This window comes from Megascapheus bottae, chromosome 29 (assembly GCF_031878675.1).
Source record: "Megascapheus bottae isolate mThoBot1 chromosome 29, mThoBot2.hap1, whole genome shotgun sequence".
Taxonomy (NCBI): domain Eukaryota; kingdom Metazoa; phylum Chordata; class Mammalia; order Rodentia; family Geomyidae; genus Megascapheus; species Megascapheus bottae.
In genome coordinates this window covers 14,584,911-14,605,356 of record NC_143537.1, presented here as the reverse complement: position 1 = coordinate 14,605,356, position 20,446 = coordinate 14,584,911, and the positions used below count along the sequence as shown (strand labels likewise).

The 20,446-nt window shown below is 45.1% G+C and overlaps 1 protein-coding gene across 1 annotated transcript; it reads right to left on the bottom strand.

Moving 5' to 3' along the window:
• Positions 1-15,800: 15,800 nt before the first annotated feature.
• Positions 15,801-18,367, bottom strand: Csf2 (colony stimulating factor 2). The gene is made up of 4 exons (XM_090320814.1): positions 17,933-18,367; positions 17,802-17,840; positions 16,954-17,079; positions 15,801-16,185 (listed from the first exon to the last, which is right to left on the bottom strand). The coding sequence occupies exons 1-4, from the start codon at positions 18,092-18,094 to the stop codon at positions 16,078-16,080; spliced, it is 435 nt and encodes a 144-aa protein (XP_090176940.1). The 5' UTR covers positions 18,095-18,367; the 3' UTR covers positions 15,801-16,077.
• Positions 18,368-20,446: the final 2,079 nt, after the last annotated feature.

Below are 20,446 nucleotides of genomic sequence, written 5' to 3'. Positions count from 1 at the left end.
TGGCTGGCCAGTAGTAACACATGCTTCCTGTGGAGAATATCTTCCTGAGGAGATCCCCTCTGAAGGCCCTGGAGCTGGGGCTGCCCCAAAAGCTTTGCCCCTGTCCTCTTTGAGATGGCTGAGACACAGAGCTGCTGTCCCTATTATCTGGCATGAATTGACATGGGGTTGTCCTAGGGCAAGTATCAGATCCATGTGCTTTCTATCCCTGGCTCCCTGTGTTTTTAGTCACTCCATGGATAAAATGGGTGCCCCTGCTGTGGTGATTGTGAGGAACCTGGGAATTCAGGGAGGAACTGGTGTAGTGCTACCCCAATCCCAAGAAGTGAGGATCTGAAAGGCTGAGATAGAGGCTGGAAATGTGGCTTAGTGGTAGAGTGCTTGCCTAGCATGCATGAAGCCCTGGGTTTGATTCCTCAGTATCATATAAACGGAAAAGGCTGAAAGTGGTACTGTGGCTCAAGTGGTAAAGTGCTTGAGCAAAAGAAGCTAAGTGACAGTGCCCAGGCCCTGAGTAGAAAATTAAAAAGGCTGAGATACTAGATTTAAGAGGGAAGGATGTGCCAAGGAGAGTTCAAATGGAAGGTTGCAAAGCAGGTGCAGGGCAGATATTTGAGACCAGAGTATCTGGCAAGCAATGTGATGCAACAAATCAAAGGCCTGGTATCCCTTTCAGAGCCTTGATCTGACTGGTTTCTGCCAAGTGACAGGAGGGTAATGGAAGAGCACCTAATACAGAGTTTCAGAGACTTCAATTTAGATCTCTTCTGTGCCACTGGACAATTCATTTCTTTGGTTATTACATCATATGTAAAAATTATCTCCCTCCCACATAATTATAATGAGCTCTAAAGAAGTAACAGAAGTCATCCAAATGACCGGGCTTCAGTTCCTCACTATTACTGCAGTGTATGTGAAAATGTTTGGGGACACAAACTGAGGAAGCTAGAAAACCTCTGTCCTGACTCTGACTTGCCTCATCCTGGCCTCTGGCCCAGATTCTGAAAGCCTTAGTCAAGAGGCAGGGGTCTGTTTGCCCAGAGCTGGGGTTTTCCTTTAGGAAACAGTATAGCCTCCTGGAATGGCCCTCAAAAACTAATGGATGTGGTCCTAGCTAAGAAGAGTCCTAGCTACCAGACTGGATGGGTGGACCCAACAGACTTGTTGCTTTGGGGAAACCCAAGCATGAGCTGTCACTTAGACCTGAATACAGTTCCTGTCCATCCTGCTTTGGCAAGGCCCTGGGAAGAGCTCAGAAGGGGCAGCTGAGGTGATCTGCAGGCACAAGACTGATCTCCTCTGAATCTTGCTCAATATTCAGCCTACCCAAAGGTCCCTGCCTTGAGCTACCTGAACTTTGTAGGCTACTTCCATTTACATCATTTCCCTGTTTCCCACTTCCCCAGGACTCCTGCTGACAGATGTCACCTCATTCTTACACCAACCTGCTCCCTCAAGGATTAGCCTCCCTTCTATCATGTCACTACTTTTAGTTCTCATCTTCCCCCATGATTGACTCTTACTGGCCTTTTCTATAGCTTACTCCTTTTCTGTCCCCCTTTTAGGTTTGCAGATTCCTTAGGGCTTGGTTTTTTCTTACTTTGGATACTCGAGGGGTTTCAGTCTTAAAGGTAAATCAAGAACTGTTGTTCCAAACAGGAGTCCTGACTTTTTTTAACCTGCCACTCTGCACTCAGCATCTCAGATTAGTGGTATTTCCAGACATAGTTATGAAAGCCCCTCTTTGGGAGAAACTTTTGTAGCTACCCTATCAGCTACTGGATCTAAAATTCTCTAGTCTAACTTCAGCCTATCCCTGTTATCCTTCTCTCCAGGCCACTTGGTACCATGAAAATCTTATCTAAGACATTTTAGAACAAACATGCTTACTACCTTGCCATCTTCTTACTATTGGGCAAAGGACTCCTCTCCCATTTATAGACTATTCTGGTGCTTACTTTCCAAGGAGCTGTACCTGACCCCTCGCCTCAATCCAGACAGAATGGAGCTAATAAAGATAATGGCTATCTAATAACTGTCTCAATTGTTTAGTGACTGAGGAACAGAGGATATCTAATATGGGACAGATGGAACTCTGAAGCCATTTTCCATGAGAAGTTGGGTATCTGAGAGTGGCAGAGCAAATACCTATTCTGAGTTTATCTATAGTCACCTAAAGTATCCTTCTGGTTCCTGTCTATAAATTATTAGTCACTAATAAGCCTTTTCCAGACTCTCATCCCTTTCACTCTTTCCCTAACCTTCAGGAACCACCATTTTATATACTATGACATCAGAATTTTTAAATTCCACATGAGTGAGATCGTACAGTGCTCATCTTTTTGTGCCTAGCTTAGTACATTTAATGTAATGAGCTCTAGTTCCGCCCCTATCGTAATGGCAAGATTTCTTTTTATGGCTTAGCAGTATTCTATGGCATATATGCCCACATTGTCTTTGTCCATTTACCAAATGATGGACACTTCAGTTGTTTCTTTTTTTGATTTAATTTTATTATAGAGGTGTTATACAGGGGGGTTACTGTTACATAAGTAAAGTAGTAAGTATATTTCTCTTTTAACATTTTACTCCTTCCCTCATTTTATTTAGCTTTCCCTCCTCCACGACTTCCCCCCGCCTCCAAGTTGTAAAGTTCATTTCCAACATAGTGTCTTGTGAATATTGCTGTTGCATTGGTTCACCCTTTACCCATTGTCTCTTCATTTCTGTGATTCCCCTTCCTTCCCCAAATCAGATAAACGTATATACAAACCTCTTGTTTCCATATTTTGGAGATAGGTTTTCTAAGCATCTGACTTCAGACACATTTTCTCAGAAGCCGAATTTGTTCATGGCATTTAAAGATAGTCTTATATATACCCACAAGATTGGGCATTCTAGATCTTTCTTTATGAATGAAGGATGCTGTCAGCTGCTGGAGGGTTTCCAGAAGGCTAGCCTTTTTGGGGGCTAGCCTCTGCTTAGAAAATTGTCTTGTATTAGGTCACATCTACTTCTGGAGGGTCCCTGACCAATAAATGTGAGAATTTATAGACCTGATACCCTCCCCATCTTGGGGAAACTTGAAAGAGCTAGCCTAAAAATAGTTCAGCTAGAATCATGGTAGAAATTGCATATCAGGTTGGCTTCTTCTGATTAAATCCTACGTCAGACCTTGTCCCACAGATGCTGACTCTACAAGCTTTTCATTGTAAAGGTCCTGCATGACTTAAATTTTGCTATATATAGCATCCAATTTATGTTGTCTGGGTTCAGGAGTGATAAACAAAATGAGATATGAAACAGAAGTTTTCAAGCTGGATCACCAGGCTTCACTGGCCTGCTGCCAATGAAGACTCCATCACAGATGACAAGTGAGGCAGCCTATGGTGTGCACAGTAGTAATGTAATTGTTAAAACATCAACTCCTGTTGAGCAGGCATTAGCTGGTGCATTGCATAAGATATTGAGAAATATAGGAATTATTGAGCTTACTAAATCTCAATAAGAGATAACGATGAGCTTAGAGTGAGTAGTTAGCAATGGAAAGCTAAATGTGAAAAGCCACAGGCTTCTTTCGTGCATATAAAAAGCTATTTTCTCTTACAAGAGAAGAGGAGAAAAAGCTGACAAGGTCTATGATTTATTTGTCAAAGTAGTTATTGTTTTGAGTATGGTTAGAATGTGTCCCCTGTGTTGCAAGGTTAGTGCTTGGTGTAGTAATTTTGGGAGGTGGTAGAGATGTTGGAGAGATAGAGCTTTAGTGAAAGGTAATTACATCATGGATGGGTGTGCTGCTTTTGGAAAGGACTCATACTGGTCTCGTGAAGTGAGTTGTTGATTTTCACAAGAGTACATTGTGAAAAAAGCAAGTCTCTTTTACATGAATCTCTGGCTTCCTTTTTGCCATGTGATCTCTTCCCTGTTGCACATGAACCACCCAGGATAGTGTCAAGTGGTATGGCTTGGAGAATGGAGGGCTTGCCACCACTAGCACTATGTTATTTGTAATTTCATCCTTAAAACTATGAGCTAAATAGAATTCTTTCCTTTATAAAATAGCCAATCTCAGATATAGCAGTAGAAAGCTGATTAATATAATAGTTGATCTCCAAAAGTTAAATCCTCACCTGAAGCAGGTCTCCTATGCCAAAGAGGAAGGGCCCTCACTGGGAAAGAACAGGGCCTTGATACATGAGATAGAGTTCTCTGTTGAGAGAAAACCTTGAATCTTCAGACTCCCTTAAACATTCTGTGGCTTCAGAAGTAATCTGTTCATCTATGTTAAGAGCCGAAGCTTGCCTTTTACTTTAAGAAGATTATGCAGGAAGCTGCATTATGGCAGCATGATGTGGCTCATGCCTATAATCTTAGCAAGTCAGGAGGCCAACATCTGAAGATAACGGTTTAAAGCCAACTGAGGCATGAAAGTCTGTGCCACTCTTATCTCTAATTAGCCACCAGAAAACTGGAAGTGACACTGAGGCTCGAAGTGGTACATCACTAGCCTTGAGCTCAAGAGCTCCAGAACAGTGTTCAGGCTTAGAGTTCAAGCCCCATGACTGACCCCCCCCAAAAAAAAGTCCATGAGACTCTTATCTCCAATTAACCAGTAAAAAGATAGAAGTGGAGCTATGGCTCAAGTTGTAAAGCACCAGCCTTGAGCAGAAAAATCCACAGGCTAAAAACTAGGGTTAAGTTAACATAATTGTAGGCAAGGACTTAAAGTAGGCTGTGTTTTCACATAATGGATTCACTATTAGCAACAGCAACTCAGATATTAGATATCTGGTGGTAGTACCCAATTCTCATAAGTCAGTGGGCTCAGTTGTGAGTGGCAAGGTTAAAGCAACAGTTACGAAAGTCTGATTTAGAGAGAATTATGGAAATAGTGGAATATTTGAAGGTAATAAATTGTGTGTATAATGAATCTTGGCGCTCTAATGAAAAGTCTTCCTTCAAATGTCCATATCTGATCCAGTTTATAGACTCCAAACCTATTGATTAGAGAAGCATTTAGATCTTGTAAAAGGAAGGAGTCCGTACAAGCACAAGTGTTTATGATAATGCTTTCCCAGCTCTCCCCCCAATGAGGCTTGTGGCTATTTACTTAGGTAAGTATACCTACTAAGAAAAAGAGAGTACACAAATGTTTTGTGTACCATGAACACAGGACTTGAATTGACACTGTTACCTGGGAACCTGTAGTAGTACCTTAACTGCTGATGGAGTTGGGCATATATAGGCTTGACAGTAGATTCCTGGACAGAACTCTGTTCATAGAAGGCGCCACAGACCCACTGAGTGATATAATCAGTTTAATATACTTGATAATGAGCACAACCCTTACATTGAACCATTGGTCTGTGCATTAAGAGCTTTCATACTAAACAAAAATAAGGCGAAGTCTCCAAAATGTTCCTCATCCTAATAAAAATCTTGAAAACAAGATTCTAGGGACACTAGAAGAAAGAGCTGAGATTTAGGGCGCCTAAAGGGAGTCATTTTATTGACCAGAAAACCTAGCTAGATCCTAGAAAATGCTAGTTCAACAATTTGTAGACCCAGTTGCAACTGCTGTGCTTACTAGATGTAGTATCTTTTCCACATTAGAGTAATCTGGTATCATTCATACTGTGTATGGCCATTAATTTGGTGAATTTATTCTTTTCTGCTTGAGATAAGCAACAGTTTAGATTTCCAAAGCAAGACGAACTATAGTTCTAAGTGATTTCCAGCCTTCTAGGCATGCTACTGACTACTCTATAATATTAGGCCACTCACCTAGTAGTAGAGTGTTTGCCTAGAATGCATGAAGCCTTGGGTTCAATTCCTCAATATCACATACACAGAAAAGGCCAGAAGTGGTGCTGTGGCTCAATGGTAGAGGGCTAGCCTTGAGAAAGCTCAAGGACAGTGCCTGACTCTTGGGACCATGAGAACCACAATTTTGGTTGTACTCATGGGGCTGAGAGGATTGTTACTCTGGAAAGAAATGCCCTGAGAATTCCTTAAAGACTAAAGCATAGTATTATTGTTATGTCATTTCTGACTTGAAGCTGCTTCTCCAGAAGCAATTGCTGCTTCCTTGGCCTCTCCACCCAACATATGACCTCACCCTGGCTGGAGGTAAAAAACGCTAGGACAGGAGCCAAGAACTCCTCCTGGAGAGCTTGGGGCTGCCCCAGGCTCTGTGCTAAAGGAAGTGTGACACATTGCCAAAGAGCTGGGCTCCCCTCCCTCCTGCTGCTTCTGTTGAGATGCTTACTAAGTCCGTTAAGTGGGAAAAAGAACAGATTAAAGCTGGGAGCTAATAGCTCACACATGTAATCCTACACAGCTGGGGCAGAAAAGTCCATCAGATCCCATTGCCAATAAACTACTCAAAAAAAAGCCAGAAGTGTCTCAAGTGGAGAACATTAGCCTTGAGCACAAAGAGGCTCAGGGACAGAGCCTAGGCCTTGAGTTCAAGCCCCAAGACTGGCAAAAGGAAAAAGAAGAAGGAGGAGGAGGGGGAGGAGGGGGGGGAGGAGGAGGGGGAAGAGATTACAGGTTACTGTATCTGTGTTAGGTTCTAGCTTCCCTAGTAAGGATCAAGGGCACCTTCCTGTCTCATCTTTAAGAGAATAATGATAGCAACATTCCTAGCTGTGTCCTGAGTACCTTGCTTGGTATAGCCTACTTATAGCTGGCCTTGAATGGAAATCCTCTTGTCTCTACCTTCGAAATAGTTGAATTTTAGGAATGTACCACCATATCTAGCAAAAAGCCCACATTGATCAGATCTTAAATACAGCTTTAGATTTAGTGGCTAAATCTAAGTACCTGTGGTAAGGGCCCCCCTAAAAACCTGGGATAGGCAGTAGTTCCCAGTGGAGGCCTCACCATTTCTGGTGGAGCAGATGACAGTGCATCCTGTGGCTCAGAAATTGGGCAGGCACACCACAGAGTGGGTGCTGAGGAGAGGATATTCAGTGGAGCAAACCTCTCTATCCGCCATTGGACATTAGTCTACCTTGTTGAAAGACAGATGTTAGCCATCTAACAGATGTCGCCATCCAATAGATGTTTGCTGGGGTGCATTCTAGGCTGGCCAGGGCCTCTGCATAGGAGAGAAAGAAGCATATCACAGTTTCTTCAGGGCCTCCAAGAAAGCTCAGAGGCCAGACTCTATGGACAGTCTGTCCTATAGCTCTGGCAGTCATGCCCACATTAGGGAACCCTTCATCATCCCATTCTGACTCTCCTGACAGCCATGACAGCATGGAGAACTAATTTCTTCTCTTGTTGATATTCATGTTTCATTGCAGCCTGCATGCCTCATTCTCTAAGGCAGGCCCTATGGTTCTGTGAGCCAGGTCTGCCTTGACCAGGGACTCAGTTACTTTGGATTTGTTTCCCAACACTTGATTTGCCAGAATGCTAATCATTGGGCAAGAGTGGACATATAGAGAAGAATTTCTAATGATGATTAGGGTTTTAAGGAAGCAGACTCAGATCACAGGAAGGGAAAGGAGAGATCTACTGTGAGTCGATAAGCAGTGTTTACACAGGGCAGCAAAGCCAATAGTATAAAAGTGCTTCTTGGAAAAGTGTTTGGCAGTACCTGTTAAAAAATGTGTATATCTTGTGACCTAACAATTCTGTACCATTCTCAGTATTTCCAACAGAAGGGCAGAGTTTTGACCAAAACTTGAGTGTAAAATATCCAAAGCAGTTTTATTCGTATTAATTAAAAATAGAAGCATCCTGTCTATCCTCAGTAGAATGGGGAAATAAATGGTAGGATATGCATGTGCAATAACATATACTACCCAGCTATGAGAAAGAGACAACTATGTACAACAGCTAGAAAGAATTGCACTAATAGTATATTGAATGAAAGGAGTCAAAAATAAAAGAGATCATGACATGTGCTTCTGCTTAGATAAACAAATTTAGGCCAAACAAATTTAGGGTAATAGAGGCTGGCACAAGGAAGCTTTTGAGGATGCCGGAAAATACTGTGTTTCTTTGGGTGCTAGTTTTATGAATAAAGAGTTGGCGAAAACTCTGAATTGTACATTTAAAATGTGTGCACTTGGGCTAGAAACATGGCGTAAGTAGCAAAACATTTGGCTAGCAAACACAAGGCTCTGAGTTCAATCTCTAGTACTATGGAAATAAAAAAAAATAAATTTAAAATTGCCTACTTTATTGTACACAGACAGTTTATAAAAAGTCTCCTTCCATCTCCAGTAGAGCAGCAGGCCCTAGGCACTGCTGCTGGCTCCCCAGGGGGAGATCCAAATGGCATGTGGAGGGCAGGGCCTAGGCAGTTTGTGGTGATCTTCCCTTGAAGTTGAGCAAAAGAAAAGGGAGAAAGATTCTCAGTTAATCATCTCTCAAGTTAGAAGAGCAGGTCTGGGCTGGTGATAGCATCAGCGACAGCAACATGAAACTGTTTCACTGCTCTTATCTCAAACCACAGTGAAAAATAACCGTGAAGCTGCAGCTTTCCTGGCAGTGTGGCTCAGGGCTCTGCACAGGAGGGAAATCTCTCAACCATTTCTGAGGCCAAAGCTATGCCTAAAAGCTCTTCTGAAGACCCAGAAAGGGGGCTTCTCTAGAGGGTATCTGTCTAGTTTACCTCCTGTTTAGTCTTCAGGAAGTCCCATTCTCTGGGCCTTGATCACTGCTTTAAAAGTGGGGGAGCTTCCAGCAATGATTCTGTATGTCTTCTCTTCAGTGCCTATGCAGGGAGGCTGCCTGCTTGGTCTGTGCTCTGTAGACCTGATTGCTGTAGGCATCTTCCTGAGCCTCTATATGTTGGGGTGGATCTGAGGCTATGGCCACTCCATTCCTGCCATACTTCACAGTTAGGAAAGCTGAAGCCAGAGAAAGAAGTGCCAGATTTCCTAACTGTGAAGCTCATGTAACTGTAGAAGTTTCCAGGGCAGGAGCTTCAGATATGACACAACCTTCAGATATGACACAAACTGTATATGCCTTCCTCAGCTTCTCAGAGTCTGAGTAGGTGCAGTATGTGCTAATCCCATAGGCTTGCCTGCCACTTCATTCATGCAGACTTAAATTACTAAGTACAAATATGTGCAGGAAATGGAAGGAAAACTGGTCCAGGACCACAGTGAACCTGACCTCTGTACCCATCCCACCCACTTGGAGGTTGTGTACAAGAGGCCGGACTGGAAGCCATTCTTTGATTCTGGGCACAGATGAAGCTAAAGATGCCTAGATACATCTCACATGCTCTCCAGACACACACTGAGAGCATAGAAAGTCATACTCTTCTGTGGGAATTGTGCATTATTAGCTGCTCACTAGCATCTTGACTGGATAACTGATTTTGAAAATGAGTTAATACATCACACTAAGAACCATCCCTCATTTAGCTGACATTGGGGACGTAAAATTTCTCTATAAGCACCTATATCTCATGATGTCCTCTGATCTTAGAATAACCTCTCTTCTCGGAGAGAACCATCAGAGAAAGATCATCTACCATACCACTCAAATATCATCCCACACAGAGTAAGCCCAAAATAAGTGCATTGGAAAGCTTTCATGACTGTCTTTCCAAATTGACGTATTAGCTCTGTGTCTGTCTCTTGGACTGACAAGATTCGGCATTCCTGTAGGTGAAGCATCTTTCTTTTGTGATCTCTCTGGATGTGAGTTCCGAGTTAAAGGACAAGGCCTGGACAGAGAATACATGGGATTGCCCATGGCTGGTCTAGTCTTAAGGCACAGTAAAAAAGAGGCGTGGCCTGTACAGCTGTCTTCATGAGTCTTAGATTTCTGATTCCCATCTTAAAAATAATGATTTTTAAAAAATGTTATTTTTTCAATTCCTCGGTACCCCACATACATAGCAAAAAGCCGGAAGAGGTGCTGAGGCTCAAGTGGTAGAGTGCTGGCCTTGAGAAAGTCCAAGGACAGTGCTCAAGCCCTGAGCTCAAGCCCAGGACTGGCAAAAAATGTAAAGTAGTGTGTACATTACTTCTCGAATGTGGTTACCTCTTCCCATGTTTTTCTCTTGCTTTCCCTCCCCCACCCATAATAATGATTTTCATGAGGAGAGATCATTTAGGAGGCAGGAGGTGATAGAGTTGAGAAGGTTCCTGAGAAGAAGGGATTATTCTACTGTCCTGGGGAGTCTTGATACTGAGTGAAACTATCTCCTCTGGCAGCCAGGCCTGCTCAACCTCCTGGGATAACAATAGGCCCAGTGAACCCCAAGAATTATGTCCTCAAGGCCACACCTACCCACGAAAACCTCCTATGGAAGTATTAGCTTAGGCCTGTTCACTGACCCATTAGAAAAAGGAAGTACCCAGGGTCAGTTCTAGCCAACTGAGAAGGACAAGGTCATATTTGGGCCCAAGTGTCTGTCCTAGAATTCCAGACTTTCAATATGTCAGTACCTCCTTTAGATTCAGTGCTAACAGAAGGCCAGGAAACTGTGGACTCCAGTCTGCCCCGAAGCAGAGCTGCTTTCAAGGATGGTATCCACATGGATCTAGCCCCAGTAGTTTCCCTCCTTCTTAGAGGCAAAATTAAATCACCTAGAAAACTCAAGGGTCAGGGCCGGGAGTTTGGTCTAGTGGTAGAGTACTTACCTAGCATGCATGAAGACCCAGGTTCAATTCCTTGGTACCACATACATAGAAAAAAGCTGAAAGTGGGGCAGTGGTTCAAGTGGTAGAATGCTAGCCTTGAGAAAGCCCAAGGATAATGCTCAGGCCCTGAGTTCAAGTGCTAGGACTGGCAAAAAGCAAAAACAAAAAAACTCAAAGGTCTTTTCATAGATGGCTGCTTGATCTTCATTAAGGCTTAATGAAGAATGGCATGGTGATGAGGGCTGTCATTTTGAATAGTACATCTACCTTCCTACCTATTCCTGTTCACTAGAAGAGATACTAGAAGTTCTCTGTCAACTTCTCTGACTGCAGTTTCTCTAGAGCTAAACCAGATGCTCTGAGGCTCCTCAGCTTGACAAAGGCTCAGCCTATGATCAGCCTCTGGGACAGGAGTTCACTACACTCTTGTGAACTTTGTGGCTGAGAGACTGAGGAACCCCTGCTGTCCTGAACATGACAGAGGTTAAAAGGAGTTACATACAGTCCTAACCCTCTACTGTCAGGTTCCTCGGGCTTCAGGATCTCAGGGTTAGGGAGGCCTCATACTAGCTGAAGGTCTAAGGCAGCAAAGTGGTAGATTTTTCCACCAGGTATTACAACAGCCTTCTCCAAATTCTACACTTGGCCCAAGAAATTCTAAGCACCATGTATGTAATATAGGTAACAGCCTATGTATGTAATATAGCTCACAGGTATGTAATATAGCTCACAGCCTCCAGTGACTGGGCTACGGGCTTTCTCCAGGCTGCAATTACCCCTGGCTCCTACTCCACAGCACCTTTGACCCTCATCTAGAGCAACGGACTTCCTTCTGTGTTCTAAGGTCACTGGATTCCTTTTTTTTTTTTTCCCCAGCTGTGGGGCTTGAACTCTGGGCCTGGGCACTGTCCCTGAGCTCTTCAGCTCAAGGCTAGTGCTCTATCATTGTGAGCCACAGTACCACTTCTGATTTTCTGGTGGTTAACTAGAGATGAATCTCATGGACTTTCGTGCCTGGGTTGGTTTTGAACTGCAATCCTCAGCCCTCAGTCTTCTAATAAGCTAGGATTACAGGCATGAGCCATCAGCTCCCAGCTCACTGGATAACTTTGCTCACTCACACTCACTGACCTGCAGCCTGATGTGGCTTCTCAAGGCAATGGCAGGCATCCTTGGCCTGGGGATCCTAGAGCAAGGGATGAGGATGTACATCTGGGGTTGGCTTGTCCTTGCTGCAAAACTGCGTATCTGAAGCTTTATATCTGGACAAGGCCTGTCATCAGGCAGACAATGTAAGGTTCCTGACAGCCTGATTTGAACCAACTTGCACTGCATGATATCTAGGTCTTTATTTGTCCTAGTCTGTGGAAGAATCTTGTGGTGGATTTTAGGAAGTGGTCTAGATTGTGGAGGAATCCTGAGCATCTCAGAAAGTTGTTCAAATGGTTAGAGTTGGGGTTAGAATTAAGCTTAGCAGCCCCATCCACCACTACTACAGAAACCAAGAAACCATGCATTTGCCCCAGGCAGGGTCTAGTGCTGTGAGTATGTGGGAGGGTGGTATTATGGTAAGAGACACACTGTCACACCACAGACATTTTAGAAGGTGGTCAAAAAAGAGGACTTTAAAAAAAATTTAGATGACCCTTTGTCTGGAGGATATCCCTGGGTGTGAACACTCCTCCTGCCCAGGTCTCACACTATGCTCAGTCCTCTATGGGTGGCCTGAAAGCCCCTGTGCCTTGAGTCTTACTGAGACTGACATTTCTGGTTCCAAACTGATTCTAAAGGGTGGATGGGGACAGATTAGAGTTAGATTTCCCCCACACTTCAGTTGAGAAAAAAGGAAAGATTTGGGGCCTTGTTTGGTGCCCATACAGGGAAGGGGAGCAGGAAAATATCTGACTGGAGTTCTGGAGGAGAGAGTCAGGAAAGATGGAACTCTTCCTGTGTGCTCAAGGGAAAGATGGAGTGGATCTCTACCAGGCCCCTTCAGGCCCAAGACCTCTCCAAAAGATCCTTGGGTCTCCAGATCAGGAACCTGTTGATAGAACCTCCTCTCCTTCTTTCTTAGCCCATGGGGCCCCAGCTAATTTATCAGCCACAGACATGGGTCCTTAGGTACCACTCCTTGGCACCCACCTACCTCACAGCCTTGTCTTCAGCAAACTCTCCACACCCCCATACAGACAGTAAAATATTTCCCAAGTATTTTCCAGTCATTTTCTGCATCTCTATCTCCAGGAAAAGACAGAGCCCCAAAGGTTGCCCATTGATCTTCTGGCCTGATTTCCATCCTTCTATGAATGTGATGATACTTTTTAAGACATCCTTCAAATGGAGAAATCACTTTGCTCAATAGGATAGTTCTTGGTCTGTGTTGGCTGAAAAGTAACACATTTTAAGTCATCTTATAAAAAGTAAATATAAGGGCCGGGAGTTTTGCCTAGTGGTAGAGTGCTTGCCTAGCATGCACGAAGACCCAGGTTCGATTTCTCAGTACCACATACATAGAAAAAAAGCCAGAAGTGGTGCTGAGGCTCAAGTGGTAGAGCTCTAGTCTTGAGAAAGTTCAAGGACAGTGCTCAGGCCCTGAGCTCAAGCCCAGGACTGGCAAAAAAAAGTAAATAGAAATAAACCTTTTACCTCCCCAGATGGATGTGGGGAGTTGAGTATCTGACAGATTCTCCCCTCCAACTTCCTGTGTGAACAGAGCAAGAGCAATGGATACCACCTGGAAAAAGTATATCCCAGAGTCTGTGGACTGTCCACAGCCATGAGAGGAAGCCAACAGGATTCAGGCAGATCTCATGGCTTTTCAGAACCAGGTCATCAGCACAACAGGGTGGGAGTACCCAGAGGGCCCTGCAAGCCATGGGCAAAGAGAAGGAACAACTTAGTCCTTTCCCCAGAGATGTTGTCCTGTACTGTAGCCTGTCCCTACATCATGGAGTCCCTAATGAGGCTTCTCATTCCAAAGAGGCTTCAAGTATAAAGCAAACTGGAGCAAGCCTACTGGCTGCCTAGGGGAATCAGCACTGACCCTTCCCTTTCTCTGGATTCAGTCTATGGCCAGCCTTGTATTAACTTGTCTCAGACCTGCCCCAATGTTGACCCTAGGAGGTGAGGGAGGTGACTGAGGACACATAAAACCCCTTGAATGTGAATGTACAGTCCTCCTCTTCCCATCTTCCATCCCTTGTCATGAGTGGACTGTTTTGGGCTTTGAGATACTCCACTTAGAATGGCCCAAGAGTATACCTGAGGCCTCTCAGGTGGCAAGTTGGTATCCATATGAAACACTTTGCTCTACTTAGCCCTTGGCTATGGTGCAGGATAATGAAGCCCTAGGTTGCCCTAACAACAAAAAAGCCACTTATTTCCAGCTTTGTTCAGATCTATGTGGGCTCCTTCATGTCCTTAGAAACCCTTGTTATATGTGAATTGTTTGTTATACTTTCCTGACAGATTTTTGGAGTGGAGATGAGAGACTGTTTCTAAACTCATAGCAAAGGCTCCTGAAGCAAGGTCAGGATACTAGAATTGTGGAGGTGCATGATATCAGTTGGCTCCCCACCTCATCCATATCTGGTTGCTCTGGCCTGATGGAACCCTGCATCAGTATCACTGGTCTGATTCTCTCACAGTTCACCCATGAGCCCTGAAAAAACATATAGTAGAGACAGTGGTGCCTTGCAACCCCTATCCCTTCCTCAAAGTTCAGAGTTTGCCAGAGGGACTGGCAAAGCTCATCTGTTGGCTGAGCTGGAGGTTCTGTCTCAAGTTCTCAAAGTCTCCAGCATCCCTTGTTCTTATCTTTCTGACCTCATTCAGAGATTGCTGAGGCAATCCTGTCTGAATGTGAGCCGAAAGAACCAAGAGGCAGGTGTTGGTTATCTCACTGATGTCCGGGGGTCTGCTGAAGTCACCCCTCAAGCAAGAGAATTTGGTCAGAAGCATGAAGTACCACAGGTATCATTGTAGAGTGCTGTGTGATTTTTCTGGAAAGTCACAGTAGCTACTTTTATCTGGATAAAAGGGCTTTCTGATTCCCCGAGCAAAAGATCCAGGAGCACATACCTCTCAATAGGACTGTCAGCCAGTTAAATGTAGGCTTGACAGAATTTCTTTGGGAAGAAGCACTTATAAGAGTCTAAATCTCTTATCAGTCTGTGGCTTCCAAGGAAGACAGAGAAGACCTTATCACTGCGCAAAATGTGCTTTTCACATATTTTCAATGACCATATCACAGTATGGATCCTTGTCTGTGCTGAAACTTAGGTTTACTGTAAGACTGATCATATGTGGAGTTGTAACTTTCCTGCCTGAGTGGATCAGGTCTCTGGCTAGCATGGGAGCCATCTGTAGTTGCAGACTGGAGCAGCGGAAGTCTGTGGGCAATAGGTACACAGCTGTTGTGTGTACAACTTCTGAGTGCCTGCAGGGCTTGCAGCAGCAGCAAGTCAGCTGCCCCAGGCCCACGAATAGGAAGAAAGTAATGGGGACACATTTCCTCACTGTCCCTAGAAATAAACACAAGAAAGCTGTTCAGAATTCAGCTTGGCTGTCAAGCAAAGAGGAAAGAACACCACTTTTCTCTCAGCCCAAAGGTGATAGATTTTGGGAGAAAGCATTTAATACTTAAAAAAAAATTCCATCTAAAAATAAATACCCTTTCAGAAAAATGCTACCCTATATCATGTTCCAACATAGTCTGAACTCATATTCTAAGTCTAAAAGATTATCTATTTAGGGGAAAGTTGGGTAAATATGCTGAGCTCTGACCCCTGTGGTTTAGTTTCCTTTTCCCTGAACAGCTGTTTGTTCGCTGCTTTACCTTGAGAGTTGTTGAAGCCCTGACATCAGGGCAGGCTTATTCAGACATCTACCAGTCCACACTGGCAGCCCCAGACTGTCCAGGAAAAATAATGGCCCTTCTCTGGGGTAAGCGTTCCCCAGTTGGTTGCTTAGAGCTTTTGAGTTCTAAGGTAGAGTGTTGCACGCAGGCTCTACTATTTGGCTCAGGCAGTGCTGCCCCTCGACAGCACAGGATACCACAGGACCCTCAGTTCCTCCCCCCTCCCACCTCCTGGCTTCTTCCCTTCTGAAAATAAGCCAAGAAAACTGCACAAATAAAAGCAGACTTTAAATAATTTATTATTACCATTTATTATTAAAACATCTTAAATAAATATAGAACATACAAATAAATAAATAAATAAAGTATAAATATATAAATAAATATTACTGATCCATATTACTATAAAATACCCTTCCACTCCACTACCATGTCCGTTTTAGGGTGGGTGTGGTTCAGGGCAGGTCCATGTTACCCTCACTCCCAACATGGCTGTGGCCCATCCATTGGTCCCTCCAAGATGGAAATCCTGATTTGTGGCTCACGTGGGGTGAAAGAGCAGTAGTCTGTGAGGTTGGCCGTTGGGCTGGATGGACTGCCTCACTTCTGGGCTGAGTCCCAGCAGTCAAAGGGGATGTCAAACAGAAAGCCCTTCAGGTTCTCTTTGAAATTTTTGAAGGTGATAAACTGGGTCATACAGGAAGTTTCCTTAAGAAAAAGTGAGAAAAAAAAAACCACTTAAGTCCAAGTGAGTGGGTAACCTAGAGAAGCAGTAGTACATTTCTTTGTGGCCTTTGAGATCTCAGAGAACAGAAAGCCCATTCTGGGGAGTCAAGTGACCCTTTTTCAATCCAAGTGCCACTATACACACACGCACACACACACACACACACACACACGCACACGCACACGCACACACGCACACACACATCTATATATAGGTTCCTGACAAAGTGCCTGCCTGAGCTGGTCTTCCAAGGAGCCAGACTGCCACACTGTCCTGAGCCAGTCCAAGGCTATCTGTCTCCCAGTCCAACCCCCAGGAGGCCTTGGACTTCACTTTCTTCCTGGAGGAAGAAAGGGGATATTTGAGACCTTTGTCCATTCCAATGGCCCCGTTCTTCCTTCTGTGGGAAAGGCCTGACAGGAGGTAGCACTTCAGCCCTGGCACTTCCTCTGGACTTCAGGCAGGCCTTGAGTTTCCTGTGGTTTGCTTCACCTCTGATCTCATTTGTGAGAATGACCAGAATAACAAGGATGGCAGCAGCTCCTGCTAGAGAGCATTGTGGGCTTCAGTGCTCTGCCATGTTTAATTTCTAGGGCTGGGAATAGGCTGGAGTTTTCCTCATTATTACATATTTTAACGTAAAAACCTTTCTTAGTCCAGAGCAGCCATAGCCAGTGGTCTTTCTCCACCAAGTCCCCACTCTTCCAGACTAATACTTTCCTGCTTGGGGCTTGGCTGTGGGCACTTACCGGGGTTGGGGGACAGTGGAGTTTGTAGTGGCTGGCTATCATCATCAAGGGGCCTTTGAGCTTGGTGAGGCTGCCACTCAGACCCTGCTGGTACAGCTCCAGGCGGGTCTGCAGACATGTTGGCTCCTATAGGAAGGGTTCATGATCCATTAAGCAAAGATCAAGTGTCCTCAGTGGACATCAGCCACCCTTCCATCCTTTTTCCCTGCTTCCATTCCCTGCCCCCAGGAGCAAGGCCACAAAGAGATAGGTTGATTTCTGACTTGTCTCAGGTGGAATCTGATCATACACATTAATCTGTTTCATGTAAACATTCAACTGTCCTCTCTGCTGATCTCAGGATGCTCTAAACTGGCATAGCCACATTCTCTTAGCCTGCTACCTGAAGAGGGTCCTAGCTCCAGTTTAAAAACAAACAAACAAACAAAACAAACAAAATACACCCAACTATTCTAGGAGAAGGGACTAGGCAGGATGGGTGTCACTTAGACCTATTTCATGAACAAGCATTCTTTCTAAATCCCCTCTAGGCCCCTCTATAACCAGCACCATATTTCCACAGGGCTTGGTCTCAGAGCATGAGTATCCCCAAGCCCCCAGCCCCCTCTTTTTAAGTGACTCCCATTTTCCCACCTGTGTCCTGCTGACTTCTGGCCTTTGAATGCACTATGTCTACCCTGAGCTGCTGAGCTGATAAAGGAATTCACGTGACTGCCACAGTGGCCTCATGAGCACCCAGATACCACCCCTCTCTTCCTGACAGCCAGATGATTAGAGAGAAAATAGACAGCCTTGTGAGGGTCCAGGGCAGAGGTATCTGGAAAGGTGTTCAAAGAGGAACTTCTTACCTGAGGGTCAAACTCTTCTAAGACAACTTCTGTTTCATTCTGTAGGAAGGAAAAAAATGTCATATTATCACAGTGACAGGCAAAGACAATCTGGTGGCCAAGGCACAGCCCACATTCTCTCCCTAACTTACCATCACAGCAGTTATGTCATCACTGTGGTTCAGGAGGCTCAGGGCTTCCTTGATGGCATCTACATGCTTCCAGGGCCTGGTGACAGGACTATGCGGCAGGTGGGTGGGTGCGGAGATGCTGCAGACCACACTGCCCAGAAGAAGTAAATTCTGCAGCCACATCCTCCTGAGGACTTTAGCCTTTCTGTCTGACTACTGGGCTCACTGGCAAAAAAAGCTCTTATATACACAGTTAGAGGAAATGATTAATGATGACCACAAAACTCCAGAGAGGCGGGGGAACTACCTGAACTGTGGAATCTCCTGGCTCTTATCAGCTACATATGGGAACGATGAGCCTTTCTCCCCAAGGTGGTCAGGTATAGGGGTTTTCATTAATGGGCCCTTCTTTCCAAGAACTAGCATCCCACCTGCCTTCTTTCCTTGAGTGCCTGCCAGCCCTGCTGGGGCAGTCTGACCTGGCCCTAGGCTGTTCCCTACTTTTTGAGCAGCTTTGGGAACAACTTGGACTTCCGGGGCCTGGAGTGGCCAGGGCGGGACTTAGGAGACACCCGGACTCCTATACCAGGCTCTCTATACCGTCTCTTGTCCCAGATCACCTTTCGGCAGGTTGTGCCCACTGTGGAAGCCCACTCTAGCCTCATTGAGACAATGAGACAGTGAGTGTGAGGAAAACTCTCATGTGCCTGTCTCATCATCTGCATAGAGTCCAGCCAAATAGCATAGTCCTATGATGCTTACACAGGCTCCCTCCAAGGACCCAGAGCCATCATCAGTAAGCTCAGTCCAGCCAAGGTCCCCACCCCTGTGAGTAAAGGGAATGACCCCATATGCACAGCCATCTAGACTACAGCACATTCTCTTGGCGAGACCTCAGCCAGAATTTTAAGCAATTCTGTTTATAGGGGCGTATTCAATCCTAAATCTGGGTTGGGACTTTCATGGGGGCAATTTAGGACCCCCAAGTCTAGTCCTGGCTCTGGTACCACCTTTCTGAGTGACTCTTCTCCGAACTATGTCTCACTTCCTTCAGTAGTATTGTCAGCCCCCTTGACTCAAGAATACCCCCACCACCTGTACCTCCAGCAGGCATAGAAGCCCAGGGGCCAGCTACAGCAGTGTAGCTGTCCCATACCAGACAAAGGAGCCTCTGGTTTTTCTAGCAAGATATTCCAGGCTTAACTTTCTATACAACCCCATCCCTAGGTCACTTCTAGCTCTAGTGGAAGCAGAAACTGCTTCTGGAAAAAAAGACAGGTTCTTGAGGGGCTGACGAGTGTTTGATTTTCACAAGGGTTTTGGAGAAGACAGCGAGAATTGATGTTTGCACAGGGGATCCGGCTCAAGCTGCCCCATGCCAGGAGTTTCAAGGCCACCAAGCTATAGTTCTACACATGTCCATTTCTGTATGCATGGGTGCTGGTGTGGTTGCTTGCGTCTATCAGCACAGGTGGGTTTTATTTATTTATTAAAAATTGTTATTATAAAGGTGATGTACAGAGGGATTAAACTACATAAGTCAGGTGAAGAATGCATTTCTTTCTGGACAGTGACACCCTTTCCCTCACACAGGTGGGTTTAAAAGAGGAAGATGCTTCACATGGGGCCGGGAGTTTGGCCTAGTGGTTAAAGTGCTTGCTTAGCATGCATGAAGACCCGGGTTCGATTCCTCGGTACCACATACATAGAAAAAAAAGCCAGAAGTGGTACTGAGGCTCAAGTGGTAGAGCTCTAGCCTTGAGAAAGTCCAAGGACAGTGCTCAGGCCCTGAGCTCAAGCTCAGGACTGGAAAAAAAAAAAGATGCTTCACATATGCACGTGAGCCCCAGTTCCTGTCACCTCATTTGATCAAGGTGCCAGGCCTCTGGAGATGCCCATTTGATATGAGAAATCTCTTCATGAGTATCATGTTTCTGAGCCCCAGCCTAGCCTAGACTGGTGAGGTCAGGCATAGCCTTGAACATTCTTCTAGGCTCAGGTGGGCAAGCCATTTGAGAGTCGGTAGAACTCATGGCTAAGGCAACAAGAATTATTAAGGAAGAAAGGTTGAGGACCAGAATTTCCATGTGTAAGAGCTGAAGACAAGCTTGCTGAGCCTAGCAGGTGATAGGCCAGTGACCAAGAGCCCTGGAACATGATGAGGACGGAGGAAAGCAGTACCAGAGGAGATGATCCAGCAAGATGGCCTCCAGGTGCCAAAGTCTATGCACACAGGACAGAACTCAAGTGCTTGTCCATATAGTTGATGGGGGCAAATACGAATCTATCTCTTGGAAAGATGACATCAAGCCTAAGGGCATTACACAGACAGGCATTCCTAGATTGCATACGTGGAAAGAAATGACAGTAACTTCAGGCTGGCTATGCTGACTCAGGAGCTCCAATGGGGCTGTGGTGAGGCTGAGGGTGGGGACCAAATAGTTGGTATGACCACTCTTTGACCTTCTGGCCCACTAGGCCAAGGAAAAATCCTCTGGAAGAAGCCTCTTGTGGGTGTCCCTCCCATCAGTCACT